Source organism: Erinaceus europaeus, chromosome 10 (assembly GCF_950295315.1).
Source record: "Erinaceus europaeus chromosome 10, mEriEur2.1, whole genome shotgun sequence".
Classification (NCBI taxonomy): domain Eukaryota; kingdom Metazoa; phylum Chordata; class Mammalia; order Eulipotyphla; family Erinaceidae; genus Erinaceus; species Erinaceus europaeus.
The window spans coordinates 108,696,178-108,712,638 of record NC_080171.1 but is presented as its reverse complement, the minus strand read 5'-3'; the positions used below and the strand labels follow the sequence as shown (position 1 = coordinate 108,712,638).

General features: G+C 40.2%; 1 protein-coding gene across 1 annotated transcript in view; it reads right to left on the bottom strand.

Annotated features, from left to right (window-relative positions):
- The window catches only part of ERCC6L2 (ERCC excision repair 6 like 2), an 80,712-nt gene extending 66,964 nt beyond the window's left edge, over positions 1-13,748 (bottom strand). Inside the window, exons 1-2 of the mRNA XM_007539874.3 lie at positions 13,347-13,748; positions 10,207-10,631 (exon numbers count right to left, since the gene is read on the bottom strand). Of these exons, the coding sequence (XP_007539936.3) occupies positions 10,207-10,631; positions 13,347-13,392 (471 nt within the window). The 5' untranslated portion in view covers positions 13,393-13,748. The remainder of the gene's footprint in view (positions 1-10,206; positions 10,632-13,346) is intronic.
- Positions 13,749-16,461: the final 2,713 nt, after the last annotated feature.

Sequence of the window (16,461 nt, the reverse complement as noted above, 5' to 3'; positions counted from 1 at the left end):
GGAGAAAATGTGCTACTACTGAAAAAATGTGTGTGTATGTGTGTGTTATACTCTAATAAAAACAAGAAAACCCAACAACGACGACATTAATAACAACAATAACTACAACAACAAGGGCAACAAAGGGGAATAAATACATAAATAAATATTAAAAAAAAAAGAAATATCTGGAGAATCGGGCGGTAGCGCAGTGGGTTAATCGCAGGTGGCACGAAGCGCAAGGTCCAGCATAAGGATACAGTTCAAGCCCAAGGCTCCCCACCTGCCGGGAGTCACTTCACAGGTGGTAAAACAGGTCTGCAGATGTCTTTCTATCCCCCTCTCTGTCTTCCCCTCCTCTCTCCATTTCTCTCTGTCCTATCCAACAATGATGACAACAGTAATAACTACCACAATAAAACAAAGGCAACAAAAGGGAATAACTAAATATTAAAAAAGAAATATCTGTAGGTGCTTCTGTGTAATTCTCCCATGTAAACAGCAAGGCCCATGCTTTACCATATTGCCCTGTCACTTTGGAAACAAATCACTTGATGTTATTTTTTACTAATTTCACGTTAACTACTTTTTACTCCTAAGGACTATTGTTCATCTTCTTCATTTGAAATTGAATTCCAAATTTATGCTGTTAAATGCCTAGATTGAAATGAATCCTTCAGACTTTCAGAATTTTTTTTCCCTCCAGGTCATGAGAGAGAGAATGTGTTTATAGATAGACTGCATTAATTCATGTTGTATCAACTAAGAATGTTTTCTGCTGTTTCTCAAATCAAATGTTAAAGGAGGTTATTTCGATGCCATTGATTCTTTTTCCCTTTTATGTAGAGTTACACGTGGCAATAAAGCTTCTGTATATTTTTTTAAACATGACAAAAAAAAAAACTGGGAAATACTCGAAAGAAATATGTGGATGTAGATACCTAGAATTTGCATCCCACATGTGAGAACAAAGTAAATGGTACAAGATATTGGTGTATAACACCAAAGCAAAGCACTCTGGGGTGGGGGATGGCTTTCAGGTCCTTGTGCATGATGGTGGAGGACCTTGGCTGTGGGGGTGAGAGTGTTTTGCAGATATCTATTATGGTGAAATGAGAAATTTTACCCATGTGTCAACAGCTATACTGTATACCATTAATCCCCACAAGAAAAAGAAATTATATTACAAAATGCACAGGTAAGTAGAAAAACTGTTTAAACCTTGAGATAAAAAATTAAAATCTTCTGAGCAGCCAGAAGAAAACTACAAGATCCCCTTCAAGACAAAACATAACTATATAGCCATTCTTGTAGCAAAAAGAATGTAAGATCCTAGAGTCGGGTGGCAGCGCAGCAGGTCAAGTGCAGGTGGCACCAAGCGCAAGGACCCATGTAAGGATCCCGGTTCAAGCCCTGGCTCCCCACCTGCAGGGGAGTCGCTTCACAGGCAGTGAAGCAAGTCTGCAAGTGTCTATCTTTCTCTCCCCCTCTCTTGTTTTCCCCTCTTCTCTCCATTTCTCTCTGCCCTATCCAACAATGATGACATCAGTAACAACAATAATAAGGGCAACAAAAGGGAATAAATATTTTTTTTTAATGTAAAATCCTACAAAGTAGAATATTTGTGAGGTGCTGAAGACAACAACAGCAGCCTAGTTTTACCTTCAGAGAAAATACCATTCAAGAATGAAGCTGGTAGCTGGGGAGATTAATTCAATTGAGAACTACAGGGTCCCAAGTTCAATTCCTTATCACCATATATGCTAGAGTAAGGTTTGGATTCTCTCTCCTCTATCATTAATAATAATAAAAAAATTTTTCAAAAAATTAATAATAAAAGGGCTGAGGATATAGATCAACCTGTTAAAAGCACCAACTCGTATGTCTAAGGCTGGTCTAAATTCAATCCCTAAGCCAGAGCTGAGTAGTAGTGTTCTTGTCTCTATCTGAGGGAGGGAAGGAGATAGGGAAAAAGAATCTATGAAAAAAGGGAAAGGGAAGGAACAGGAGGGGAGGGGATGGAGAAAAGACTTTATAGTCCAGAGGTGGCACAGTGGATAAAGTGTTGGACTCTGAAACATAAAGTCTGGAGTTTGATCCCTGGCATTGTAATATGTATCACACCGATGGTCTAATCCCCCCCCCCCAAATACACACTCTTCCTCTTCTCCTTCTCCTCCTTCTCCTCCTTTCAAAATAAATAAATGTATCATAGAAAGAAAGATAGGGAGAAAGAAAGGAGATAAAGTATTTCCAAAAACTTCATCACCAAAAGAGCCACACTGAAGAGTCAGACAGACAATTCACTGGGTAAAGACAAGGTACAGGCAAATTTTATCAGCCAAATTTTAGCTCTGGTACCATGTGGGAGGCACACAGGCTGGAGATGAAACTGTGGAGCTGTGGTGGCTCTCCCTCCCTCCCTCACCTGTCTGAAGGAAGAGTCCTGCATATTTGTAGGTTCTTTGTTTTTTTAAAGTTTTTTATTTTAGATGAGATGGGATTTTATTCAAGAAAGGGAGAAAAGCTAAACATTCTGGTGCATGCTGTGCCTCAGATCAAATTAGGACAAAATAAGACAAAACCAAAGAAGGTGCTAGATTAAAGGATGTTTTCAGGCACAAGAAAACTAATCCTATTTAGTGGTCCAGGAAACTGTTGTGGCTAATCCTTAAGATTTTGAGGTCAGAGCCTCCTAATTTGATCTGAGGCACAGCATGCACCAGAATGTTTAGCTTTTCTCTCTTTCTTGAATAAAATCCCATCTCATCTAAAATAAAAAACTTTAAAAAAACAAAGAATCTACAAATACCTTCAGTAGAAAAAAAATTAAAACAAACAAAAAGGTAAATACATAGAAAATATAAGTGTGTTAACATAAGACAAAAATACGGTTTGTTGGGATCAAATAACAAAATTCAGATTTGGCAAGACATCCAGATGATTTAGAGTGAACACAGTGTGGGTATGATATTCCAAAGTTCTGATATGATCTAGGAGGAAATAGAGGTACTAACTTGGATTGGATTTTGGTAAATGAAGAAATTCTGTCATAATTTGGAGTAATTGTTAGAAGAAAAAAGAAAATACGTAATTAACTACTAATCCACTGAGAGAGAAATAACAGAATGATATGAATCTGTCTGTCCTAAAAGACAAAAAAAAGAGGAAGGTAAGCAAAGATGACATAAAACAAATAAAAAGCAAATAATAAAATAGTGGTTCTAAATATGATAAATTAGAAAGCAAATTATGTAGAAATGTCCCAGTTAATTACATGTTCTAATTAAAAGACAGATTTTCTTTTTAAAAAATTTTTTAATATTTATTTATTTTCCCTTTTGGTTGCTCTTGTTTTTTATTGTTGTTGTAGTTATTATTGTTGTTACTGATGTCATTGTTTGTTGTTGGATAGGACAGAGAGAAATGGAGAGAGGAGGGGAAGACAGAGAGGGGGAGAGAAAGACAGACACCTGCAGACCTGCTTCACCGCCTGTGAAGTGACCCCTCTGCAGGTGGGGACTGGGGCTCAAACCGGGATCTTTCAGCCGGTTCTTGCGCTTCACGTGCTTAAGCCACTGCGCTACCGCCCGACTCCCAAAAGACAGATTTTCTATGTAAGGTATGTAAGATACATGTGCTTTTTACAGAAAATACATTTAAATGAATATCTAGAATTTTCTATTCATGTTCCTTTCCAATTAAATTTTTCAACTTAAACTAAATGTGAAAATTATGGTGAATTGTTAATATTAGGCATGTCACAGGCACAACAGAAGACAGGGTAATGATGGTATCACAAAAATCATCTCTTGGGTGCTTATCCAAGTAAAACTTAGTAAAGTATACACTAACTTTATGCAGTTTGTTGCATGACAACTATTCCCAGACACATATTCAACAGAAATACTAAAATGAATAAAATTAACAAAGTGAAGTTTTGAAAGGATGTAGAGGAACCAACCACAACTCTCTCACATATTGCTGGTAAGAGTGCATAATGGTGCACTTAGAAATAGGTATGTAGGGGCTAGGTGGTGGTGCACCTGGTAGAGCGCACATGTTACAGTGCACAAGGACTCAGGTTCGAGCCCCCAGTCCCCACCTGCAGGGGGAAAGCTTCACAAGTGGTGAAGCAGTGCTGCAGGTGTCTGTCTCTCATCCTCTCAACCCCTCCCTTCCCTCTCAATTTCTGACAGTCTCTATCCAACAAGTAAATAAGGATAATAAAAATTTAAAAAAAAATAATAAATAGGTATTTTTTTTCTTTTCATCATCATCAGGGCTTTCACTGTCCCAGATCAACTTGTTCAAATAGAGAGAGGCAGCGACTTCTCAAACAAATAAAAATGAAATTACCTTATGACCCAGCAATAGCACTCTTAGGCATTTATCCAGTAGACACTCAGAAACACAAATTAGAAAGGATATATGCACCCCTATGTTCATAGCTGCATTCTTCACAATAGCCAAAGAGGGAAGCAGCCTAAATGTCCATCAACAGACAACTAGCTGAAGAAGTTATGGGATCTATTCAATGGAATATTACTCTGTTATCAAAAAAGATTATATGTGTCCTTTGGGATAAGATAGATGGAAGTAGAGGTGATTATGTTTAGCGAAATAAGTAAAGAGAAGACCACTACCAGATGGTTTCACTCATATGTAGAATCTAGAGATCTGATTTGCCAAAAAAAATTATATATATACAAGCAGGAGGTAGGTAGTATAATGGTTATCCAAAAAGACTCTCATGCCTGGTTCAAAGTCCCAGGTTCAATCCCTCGCACCACCATAAGTCAGAGCTGAGCAGTGCTCCAGAAAAAAAAAAGTAATTTTTCAACTATAAAACAAGGGCAACAAAAAAAAAGGAAATAATTAATAAATAAATAAATAAATATGCAAGCAAACTGTACGACTTGCAAGAACTATTATTATCTTTGGGAGGTGGGGGGGTGGGGAGACGAAACCTTGGTGGTGGGTGTGGTGTAGAGCTAGACATTGTAATTTTACAATCTTGTAATAACAAACTATTAATAACGAATAAATATTAAGAAAGAGAGAGAGGCAGAAAGGCAAAGGAAGAGAGAGAAGGACACCATTGCATCTAAGCTTCCCCAGTAGTGGTAGGGAACAGGCTTGAACCTGGGTCACAAGAATGACAAAGCAGGAGCCTTTTCAAATGAGCTAGGTCACCAGATCTGTGGTTTCTTATAAATCTTAATATATATCAACTCTATAACCAAATAATTCTATTTCTACTTATCTAAGAGTATAAAATATTAAATCCACCTACTTTTAACACTGAAATGAAAAGGAACTACTTAGTATGTAAGATAAGTCCTTTTTATTTTAAAGCTCAATTTCATATTATGACCAAGTTAGAAGATTAAAAAAGAGGGGTAGGGTGGTAGCACAGTGGCGTGACGCACAAGGACCAGCACAGGGATCCCAGTACGAGCCCTCGACACCCCACCTGCCAGGGCATTGCTTCATAAGCAATACAGTAGGTCTGCAGGTGTCTGTCTTTCTCTCCCTTTCTCTGTCTTCCTCTCATCTCTTGATTTCTGTCTGTACTAAAAGCAACAACAACTAAGACAATAACAACAATGACAAGGATAAACAAGAGCAACAAGGGGGGGGGGAATAGCCTCCAGGAGCAGTGGATTCATAGTGCAGGCACCAAGCCCCAACAATAGCCCTGGAGGCAAAAAAAGAAAAGAAGATTAAAAAGGGAAATTTTTAAGGGATAAAATCAGAAAGAAAGAAAAAGGACAAAAGTGAGGGAGAAAAAAAATATAATAGTGTAGCTTAAACACAGATTCTACCATATTTTGAAATTCCAGAGAATTAACTATTGTTCACATTTCTTCAACGGGTCTTTCATAACAAAGCATTAGCTGTGTAGAAATTGCTCTCAGAGATACAGGAAGAATAATCACCGAATTAGGTCCTCAGGGATCAGACTAATCCAGCTAAGTATGAAAACTATTACAGAAATTTAATTCCCAGATTTAAAAAATATTTTATTTATTTATTTTCCCTTTTGTTGCCCTTGTTTTTTATTGTTGTTGTAGTTATTATTGTTGTTGTGACTGATGTCGTCGTTGTTGGATAGGACAGAGAGAAATGGAGAGAGGAGGGGGAGAAAGAGAGACACCTGCAGACCTGCTTCACTACCTGTGAAGCGACTCCCCTGCAGGTGGGGGTCCAGGGGCTTGAACGAGGATCCTTACTCAGGTCCTTGCGCTTTAAGCCACGTGCGCTTAACCCTCTGCTACCGCCCAACTCCCTCAATTCCCAGTTTTAGATGCACCTTGAACACCTAATGGCAAATTCATAGTGCATAACACAACTCAAGGATTCCCAATGGCTGCAGTGTTAGTAATATAAAACTGTGCAATAAAATTGCTATAAAAATAATTCTACAAAGTGGAATATAAAGGGGATTTCTTTACAAGGTGGGCTTCTGTGGAGGTTTCCATAGTGTAGTGGTTATCACGTTCGCCTTACACCAGGTGGGCTTCCGAGATGAAATCTATCCATAAAATTAGAGCCTAAGATAAATAGAATGATTTGACTTGTATTTAGTCATCTTAGGGTGGTGGTTGCCAAACTACAGGTCACATCCTGTAGCTCCTTCATGTTTCTGGCTTTGAAGATGAATACACTGTGGTTAGTCCAAGAAGTGTGGGAAGGAATGTTCTAGTAAAGGGGTGAGGAGGTGTATATGTAAAGACAGTCACCATAGGGCTTTGGCATATATTTCCCTCTAACATTCATTGGTATATTTTAGTTACAGAAGGTAGTTTCCTGGAGACTCCCTCTAAAAGGGCCAGGTAGTGGCTAAGTGTACACAAAAGTGCACAAGGACCCAGGTTCAAACCCCTGGTCCCCACCTGTCGGTTGTGGCCAGGTGCCGGGCTGCGCTGTGGAGAAGAGAGAGAAGGTCCTGAGCAAATGGGGTACACAAATCTTTATTATAGGATGGGGGGGGGTGGCTCAGGCCACGTGGAGTCAGCCGACAATGGCTGTCCCCGCTACCTCACCACTGGGCAGGAAGGAGAAGGAGAGAGAGAGCCGAGAGCCCAGAGAGAGCCAAGGGGGGGGGGGGGGAGTGAGAGAGCTTTTATTGGGCAACAACCAGGGGTGATGTGTGGGGGCAGGATTGGTTGAAGGGGGGCACTGCTAGGATTTTGCGGGGCGTGGTAAAACCTGGGGGCAGAGACTGCGTCAGAATAATTCCTTAGCATCACCCACCTGCATGGGGAAAGCTTCACAAGTGGTGAGGCAGGACTGCAGATGTCTGTCTGTCTCTCTCCTCAGCCCTCTCAATTTCTCTCTGTCTCTACCCATAAATAAATAAATAAATAAATATTAAAAGACTTCTTTTATTCTTGTCATCTATTCTCCCAAGAAGCCAGATTCATTTATCCCACAAGCAGTCATTTCGAATCTTTAACAAGCATTGCCTACACCTAAAAACAAAACATACAAAAAATAACAACAACAACAAAAACAACCAAAAAAAACTAGTATTGGGCCTGGAAGGTGATTCAGTGGCTCCATAATAGAGTGTATGCCTTAGATGGGTGTATGCCATGTATGGGTAAGGTCCTAGGTTCTACGCCTGACAAAAAATATGTAGACGATTATAAATGGTGGAACAGTATTATGGTCTCTCATAAGAAAAAATATATACCCCTCTGTGGGCCCCCATAGAACCTTGCTCTCAACATGGATCAACAACAGTAGAGAATATTCCATCCTCCAAAGGAAGGCTGGACAACATACTCTATGTTCCACCTAGAGAAGATGGGTCCTGAAATTGGAGCAGCTTGGAACGTTCCTACTCATGACCACAGAACGTGAGCTCATATCTATAGGGATGCGGAGGTCACACAGACTCCTAAGCTGAATATGGGCCCCAGATCACATCAAATAGATGGGGTTTACAGTCAACAATATTTATACACCTTTCCCATATTTGGGAGCAACTCTCTTCCCTGATGCACATTTTTGGTCTTTTTTCCAGCCATGACATCATCTCCCCAGTCAATAATTTGGGTCCACCTGCATAGCAGATGTCAGGCTCAGAAAGAAAGAAACAAACAAAAATACACTTGTATAGTCATGGGCTCTTTGGAATATATCTAAAATAAGCCTACTAACTATCCACAAAACGGAGACCCCCAAATCTGCATCTGCACTATTCCAGACTTTAGGTTCATTATTAGTCAACAATTTGACTGGCTTTGTATGTTAGCTCTCTTTTCAGCTACCAGGTTCCAGATGCTACCATGATGCTAACCCGACTTCCCTGAGCAGATGTCCCCACCACGTGTCCTGGAGCCCCACTTCCCCAGCGCCTCACCCCACCAGGGAAAGACAGAGACAGGCTGGAAGTATGAATCGAACTGTCAATGCCCATGTTCATCAGGGAAGCATTACAGAAGCCAGACCTTCCACCTTCTGCATCCCATAATGACCCCAGGTCCATATTCCCAGAAGGATAAAGAATAGGACAGCTATCAGGGTAGGGGATGGGGCATGGAGTTCTGGTGGTGGGAATTGTGTGGAGTTGTATCCCTATTGTCATACATTTTTGTCAGTGTTTCTTTTTTATAAATAAAAATTTAAAGAGAAAAAGAAAAGAGAAAAAATATATATATATATATGACTAATGGTATGATAAGTTAAGGACTTAAATTTCACACTAGCTTCGTATAGTAACACTTTATACATATTTGCTTTATTTGACTAGTTTTAAACATTAAACATAGTTTTTCACTTAGCTTTGAGTTCTACCAACAATAGAGGTAGCATGAAGAATAATATATCTTAAATGCAATTAGAATAAAGGAAAACCCAAAAGAGTCTAATCACCAACTAGATAAACACTTCCAAGAATCCAGAGTGATTATTTAGCGTAAAGACTAGATTCAGAGCTCTGTATGTCTGAATCATATGCTTTTTTGAAAGTCTAATGGAAACTGAGAACCTTGACAGGTCTCTGAATAATCCGGAGGTCTTTATATAACCTTGTTTAATTTCTTCCTCTTGAGTAGTAAGTTACTTCAGAGGAATTCAATATGGCAACAGTGAAGGCTGTTTACTCTGTGACTTGGTTATTAAAGAGTGTAACCTCTGTCTTAATGGTACTCACTCTTGCCCCTGTGTTGTTCTCCTTGATGAAGATGATGCTTTCATATGAAGAGGCCTTTACCAGCAACTCAAAAGAAAATGCAGGTGTCAGTCTGACAGCCCATAAGGAACTGAATCCAGCCAACAATTAGATAAACTAAGAAGTGAATCCTCCCTAGTTCAGCCTTGTGAGAGGCAGTGTGATAGAAGCCAGGCAAATTATACTTGGATTCCTCAATCACTGAAATATGTATTGTTTTAAGCTGTTAAACTCTGGAGTGCTTTGTTATATGACAATGTATATGTAATATAGATAATCTTTACAAGAAAGTATATGCATATACAAATTCTAACACACATCTCGGGAAAATAGAAGAATTCTCTGATATCTGTTATCCAAACTCTTGCTAGATCAGAGTTACTGGATTATGAAATTCCGGAAATGATAAACTCCAAAAAATAAGCACAGAAGGGCTGCAGGTAATCAATTTAATCATGCCATGTATCTTACCAACTGTCACAATACTTCCTTCCCATAAACTGATACTAAGGAAGTTAAATTACTTCACATATGACTGATACAGTAATACTGTTATTACCTACCAAAGGTAGAATCATACCAAGTTAAAACATAACACTATTTTTTAAAATTTTATTTATTACTGGATAGAGACAGAGAAAAATTGAAAGGGATGGGAGATAGAGGAGAGACACAGAGAGACACCTGCAGCCTTGCTTCACCACTTGTGAAGCTTTCCCCCTGCAAGTGGGGACCAGGGACTTGAACCTGGGTCCTTGTGCACTGTAATGTGAGTGCTTAACCAAGTATGCCACCACCTGGCCCTCCATAGCACTATTTTGAATACCATATTTCTTAAGATACTAAAGTACTGAGGCTAAACTAATGACTACGATACTGACTTAACTCTGAAGGCTTTGCTATTTAATGTGTAAAGCAAACACAAGCACACACAATAGCTATCAGAAAGGTTGGGAGTATAATGAAAAGATCTGCATATCTACTCATGCTCTTAATAAAATTAGTTTACTGAACTTTAATTACAAAGCAACTACAATCAATACCTGTACTGTTTTTCCAAGTCCCATGTCATCACCAAGAATACATCCTCTTCCTTGGATGAAGTGTCCATAAAGAAACTGGGCTCCTTTTCTTTGGTAGTCTCTCAGATACCTATTAATAGTGTATGGAATAGAATCTCCATCTTCAGATAATTGAAAGGCAACAGCAGATGATGGAAATTTTCGGTCAGGAAAGTAAGGTTTTTCCAAATCTTCATCATCAAATATGAAATTCCTGGGATTATCTTTAATAGATTTTACTTCCTGAAGTCTTTTAAAAGGTACTTTACTTTCTTGGAAATCTGGATACAAGACAATTGCAAATGACTTCCCATTTTCATCCACTATGATAGATTTTATGCATGCTTCACAGAGTTTTGCATTGTCTGGAGAAGGGGCAAGACATCTTTCTCCTGGATGCCATATGTCTAGATAATAAAAAAAGAAAAGTTTGAGTATCAGGCTTAAAAAGTAACACCTCATTTATCCACTGTTTAGGGGCAGGAAAGAATGTACTTTGCAAAACTATTTTCAAGTGGAAAAAATATAAATCATATATATATGCTATATCAGTAGGGCAGTGGAGGTAGATTTGGTGTGTGGGCATAGCATCATAAAAAAAATCACTGATTATTAATTACTTGTGAACAATCATGAACATTATGTATATTACTATGCACAATAATATATACGATACTATTATAATATGATAAAATAATAGTTAATAGAACCTGGAGTGAATGTACTAAAATCCTATGGATGGCAGTGCTTTTACCATACTTATTTTTTTCCTCACTTTCAATATTTACAACTTCAAATTACTGACTTAATTTATAAACAACTCAACATAGAAATGTCTCACTACAAGGAGACAGTTGTAACAGTTGTTCCCTTCTAGACATTGAAGAATTGAGGGATGAATTTTGTTGGTATTAATTTTGTTGGTATTAATTTTTGTTGGTATTAACTGCTTAGCTCCGGCTTGTGGTGTAATCATAGAATGAAGCCGAGAAACTGGCCCCTCCAAGTCTCAGTAATGAAAGCCTGTTGTGTAAACCCCTTCGCTGTGTCTGGTTCTAAAGTTGTGTTTCTTGGGAAGAAGATAAATTATAAGATCTTGCTAACGTTCTATTAGTCTTTGATTGAGTCTGACCTCTCTGTACTGATACATGAATTTATTCTGTGCCTGACAGGATGACTGAATGTATACAAATTGAAACAACAGATCTTCTGGCATGGTTAAGGAGCACCAAGTAGAGGAGGCCAGCCAGTGGTACACCAGGTTAAGCGCACATAGTACCGAGCCTAAAGAACCAGGTTCGAGCCCCTCGCATCCCACCTGCAGGGGGTTGCTTCACAAGTGGTGAAGTAGGTCTGCAGTGTTTCTCTGTCTCTTTTCCTCACTACTTCCTTCTCCTTTCTTAATTTCTTTCTGTCCTATTCAATTAAAAAAAAAATAGCAGTGAATTCACAGCACCAAGTTCCAGCAATAACCCTTGAGGGGAAAAAAAAAAAGAGGCAATTAAGTGAAAAAAAAATTTTTTTTCTGCTACCTCAATTATTATCACTGGGACTTGGTGCCTGCACAACTCCCCCACTTCCAACACCCATCTTTTTTCCTTTTTTTTTTTTTTCTCTTTTCCTTCTTTCTTTTTGAGGGTTAGAGACACAGAGAGAAGTGGAGGAGAAACAGAGAGAAAAAGTTACCTGCAGCACTGCTTGACCACTAGTGCAATCCTACCACACACACCCCCTTCCAGCACCCCCTCCCAACTCTCCCAGCTCCCTCAGGTGAAGATCGGGGATTTGAACTTGGGTACTAGTGCACAGCAACCTGTGTACTCCACCAAGAGAGACACCACTTGGCCTCAAGTAAAACAATTTTATAAATGCAATTTCCTTTAGCAAAAGTACCAAAGGAATTAGACGGTTTACTTGTTTTCCTTGGTATGTTGACTGCTTTTGTTTTTTTTTAACCAGAGCGCTGTTCAGCTCTGGCTAACGGTGGTGTGAGGACTGAACCTGGGATCTTAGAGCCTCGGGCAAGAGAGTCTTTTTGCATAACCGTTATGCCATCTCCCCCACTCTATATAGTTACACTTGTAAGAATACTAAGAAATCATTTTATCACATAATCTTCATTGACATTAGATAAATAATTTTTTTTTTGAATACTGAATAGTTTCCTAGGGCCTTCCTGATGATTTGAGTTTGGTGTTTATAGCATTCATGCTTATATTAGGACCATTATGTCTAAACTATATTGGGCTATTTCTCAAAAGTAAAGCCATTATTGCTTTTGGTGAGGTTGTCTCATTTAACAATTAATAATACCCAAAGAAAGACCTGATCTCTTGCTCTAATCTTTGCATCCAAAAAGCATCCAATATCTAATAACTCTTGCTGCACCACTATTAACCTTAGCAATGGTTAATATTAATGTATGAGGCAGGAAAGCTTCTCAAATGACTTGTGGCAAATATCCACATCCTCCTGAAATCCTCATTTGGTGATTCACTGAAAATTGAAAACCCTGACTCAAAACATTATATATAAAAACCTTTTTGTGTGTAGTAAAAATAACCTGAATCTCAATCTTCATTCACCTACTTAATAAAAACGTCGACCATTCACTAAGAACTGGGGTATCTAAAGATAACAAATAAAAGTTATCAAAATCTTTACTAAGTGCATATTTGGGCCAGGCGCTGGGGTCACGTGTGTGCTCCGCCCTTACAGGAGGGAAACCGGGATGCATTGGATCGACCTCCCCGTGGTGCATCTCGTGAGTCCCCATTCACTGGGGAAACTGACGATCCTTCCTATCCTATCCGACTGAATCCACATGGATCCCAGTCACTTTCAAAGCCATTAACTGGCTACGGAAGAAGGGCAAACGCTAGAAGAAGAAGAAGGAGGAGGGAAACCGACCCAAGTAGCAGCACTAGATGCAAAGGCAATCTGACTCCAGGCTCCAGATTCCTAACACTGGATATGAAAGAACTGGTCCCGGCCATGGAAGGATTCAGTCTTCAGTGGGGGAAGGAAGAAACCCAAATCGCAGGGAGCTGGAAGGAAGACAGGTCCTCCTGCCCTCCTTAGAGACAGGTGTCTGTGCAGAGAGGCGACCCCGGAGCTTATACCTTTGCCGTAGGCTTCCGCGAGGGGGTTCGGGGCAGATGGATGCATCTAGCCACAGGGTGGGAGCTGGCAGCCTGGCTGCATTTAACACCCGGCGGGCGACGGCGGGCGGCGAGGAGGCTGCGGGCAGCACCACGTCCCGCCGCCCCCCGCTCATCGCCCCCCGGGTGCGGGGAGCAGGGGTGACGGCCACCGAGGCAGCCACAGAGCCGGAAGATACCGTGAAGGCTGATCAGGCGACCTCACTTAGTCCTCTCCGGCTCCGCCGCCTGGGGAAGGATCGCAAATAAGCAGAAAAGGGCCCCCGACTGTCCCAAACCGTGGGGGTCTCCTTCTGCAGCCCACCGCAACTTCAGGTCCAGACTCGGGAAATCCCGCGAGAATCCGGTTCCCGAACTGTCATTGCAATCTCGCGAGAACCAAAATCTAGACTGCCGAGGGCGGAGCGATCTTTTCTGCCTTCCTTCGGTCCTCCGGGAAGGCCAGAAGGCAAAGGTCCGGGATCCTCGCAAGTGTTGCGAAGTTTGGTGACACTTGCCTTGGGGGTTAGGTACCGTGGCCCCTGCGAAAGGCCGGTGTGTTTTCAGGGTTTTGTGTCTTTTGTGGTCTTTGAGGGGGGAGTAAGAAGGATGACAGCCTAGAAGGAAGCAGACGTCTCCGTGATGGTGCCCTTCTGACTGCTTTGTTGTTGTTCTTCTCCTCCTCTTCTTCCTACTCCCCCTCGTCCTCCTTTAACTTTTCCCTTTTTTTCAATTTTTATTTATTCATTGTGGATAGAGACAGAGAAATTGAGAGGAGGCGGGGAGACAGAGAGGGAGAGACACCTGCAGCCCTGCTTCCCCATTCATGAAGCTTTCCCCCTGCAGGTGGGGCCAGGGCTGGAACCCGGGTCCTTGCGCACTGTAATGTGTGATGTGCGCCACCGCCCGGCCCCCTGATGCTTAGTTCTTTTGCCCTGACTCCATGTCCAGTAACTTTCAGATTGATCCCCTTTCCGGACATTCACAGGTGGCTGAGTGCACTCGGTGCGCTGACTTGGGTCACACACTAAAGTATACTAAGTCGTAATTTATTTATCTACAGAGCCAGTTCCTCCCATAAAATACAAAGATGGTAACACTGAAAAATGTTAAGTCCTCCCCCCACCCCCATCTAGTAAGCAGTGATTTGTAGAACAAAGTGTGGGAAAAGGCTAATAAGCAAACGACTGATGCTGGTTTGGGAAGCATCAGAACACCGCTTATCCATTAGTAGACACTGCTTATCTAGCCCCTTTCAAATTTATAGATGGATCCCAAAGACAACTCCTTAAACATTAAACATGGTCTTTTATACAGCGCAATAGATCATGCAATTAGGTTAGCTTGGATGAACCTGTATTAGTTTCCTATGACGGTTGTAACAAATTACCGCAAAGCTAATGGCTTAAATAGTACAACATGTTAGCTTACAAATAACACAAATTACTCTGTCATTTAAAATAAATAAATAAAAATATTTTAAAAGGGCTAGGGAGACAGCATAATGGTTTTGGAAAAGACTTTTCTCATGCCTAAGGCTGTGAGGTCCACTGCTGGTGGGAGTGTAAATTGGTTCAACCCTTGTGGAAAACAGTCTGGAAATTTCTCAGAACATTAGAAATGGACCTGTCATAGGACCCAGCAGTTTTTCTCATGGGGATATATTCACAGGAAACAAAAATATCAATTCAAAAAGCAGCACAATTCATAATAGCTCAAACCTAGAAGCAACCCAGATGTCGAAGGACAGATGAGTAGCTACATTTCTTTTAAGGGCTCATATAGTTCTTCTGAAGAATCCAGGATGACCTTTACTTTTCAGGATCTGTTCCCCTTGTCCTATCTGCAAGGTCCCCTTATAGTCAATAACTATAACAACTATAAAAAACAAGGGCAACAAAAGGGAAAATAAATTAAAAAAAAAAACAGTAAAGTGGAGAACTTAAAAAAAAAACTTATAGAGTGCCAAAGCAGGACTACAGGTGTCTCTCTATTTATCCCTCTCTATCTCCCTCTCCCCTCTCAATTTCTGTCTGTCTCTATGCAACAAATAAATAACATTTAAAAACTTGTGCTGAGAAATAAAACATTTCAACTAAAAAGTCATAAGTGGAAAATAATGATTTTTTTTCCCACCAGGGTTATTGCTGGTGGAACAACTCTACCTCTTGCTGCCTGCACATTTCTACTTGTTTTTTCTATCTCCCTTTCTTTCTTTCTTTCTTTCTTTCTTTCTTTCTTTCTTCCTTTCTTTTCTTCCTCCCTCCCTTCCTTCCTTCCTCTCCCCTTCTCTCTCTTTCTTTCTTTCTTTCTCTCTCTTTCTATCTTTCTCTCTTTTCCCTTTCTTTCTTTCTTTCTTTCTTTCTTTCTTTTCTCTCTCCATCATTTGTGAAGCTTCTTTCCCGCATGGGTGGGAGTTCTGGGGGCATGAACCCATTTCCTCAATATGGAAATATGTGTGCTTTACTGTATAGGCCACCACCCTGCCAGAAAAATATTTTTAATCCTTACCATGGCCTCCCCCATATAATCATCAGATCAGCTATAGATTCATTTCAAGTCAAAAGTGATAGGTGTTGTTGTTGTCATTGTTTTCAGAGCCAGGATCTCAACCATGAATGATTTCAGGTCTCTGGGTCATTTTTTTGTTTGTTTGTTTGTTTGTTTCTCATTCAGTCAGAGGTAGAGAGAGCCAGAAGAAAAGATACCATGGCATCAGAGTTTCCCACTGTGTCATGCCACCTCCCATTAGGTACTGGGGCTAGAATCTGGGCTGCAAGCCTGCCAAGACACATGAACTATCTCTTTTGATTCCATAATTTCTGTTAAAGATGACTTTACCCTAAGTTGTTTTAAACCTCATTCCCTCATCTTTGGTAACCTTTTCTAAATTTTCATTGCCTAACTTTTTCAAAGAAGGCACCTATTTCCAAAGAGAAACTGTATAGAAGTGGTTAAATTTTTTTAAATGCAGCATTTTAAAGTATGCCTGTATACTTTATAAGGTGATTGCCAAAGTTTTACTTTTCATATACATCCCCAAAGGGGGCAATACATCAGGAACCACAAAACAATGGTAAAAGAGAATTCTAAGATC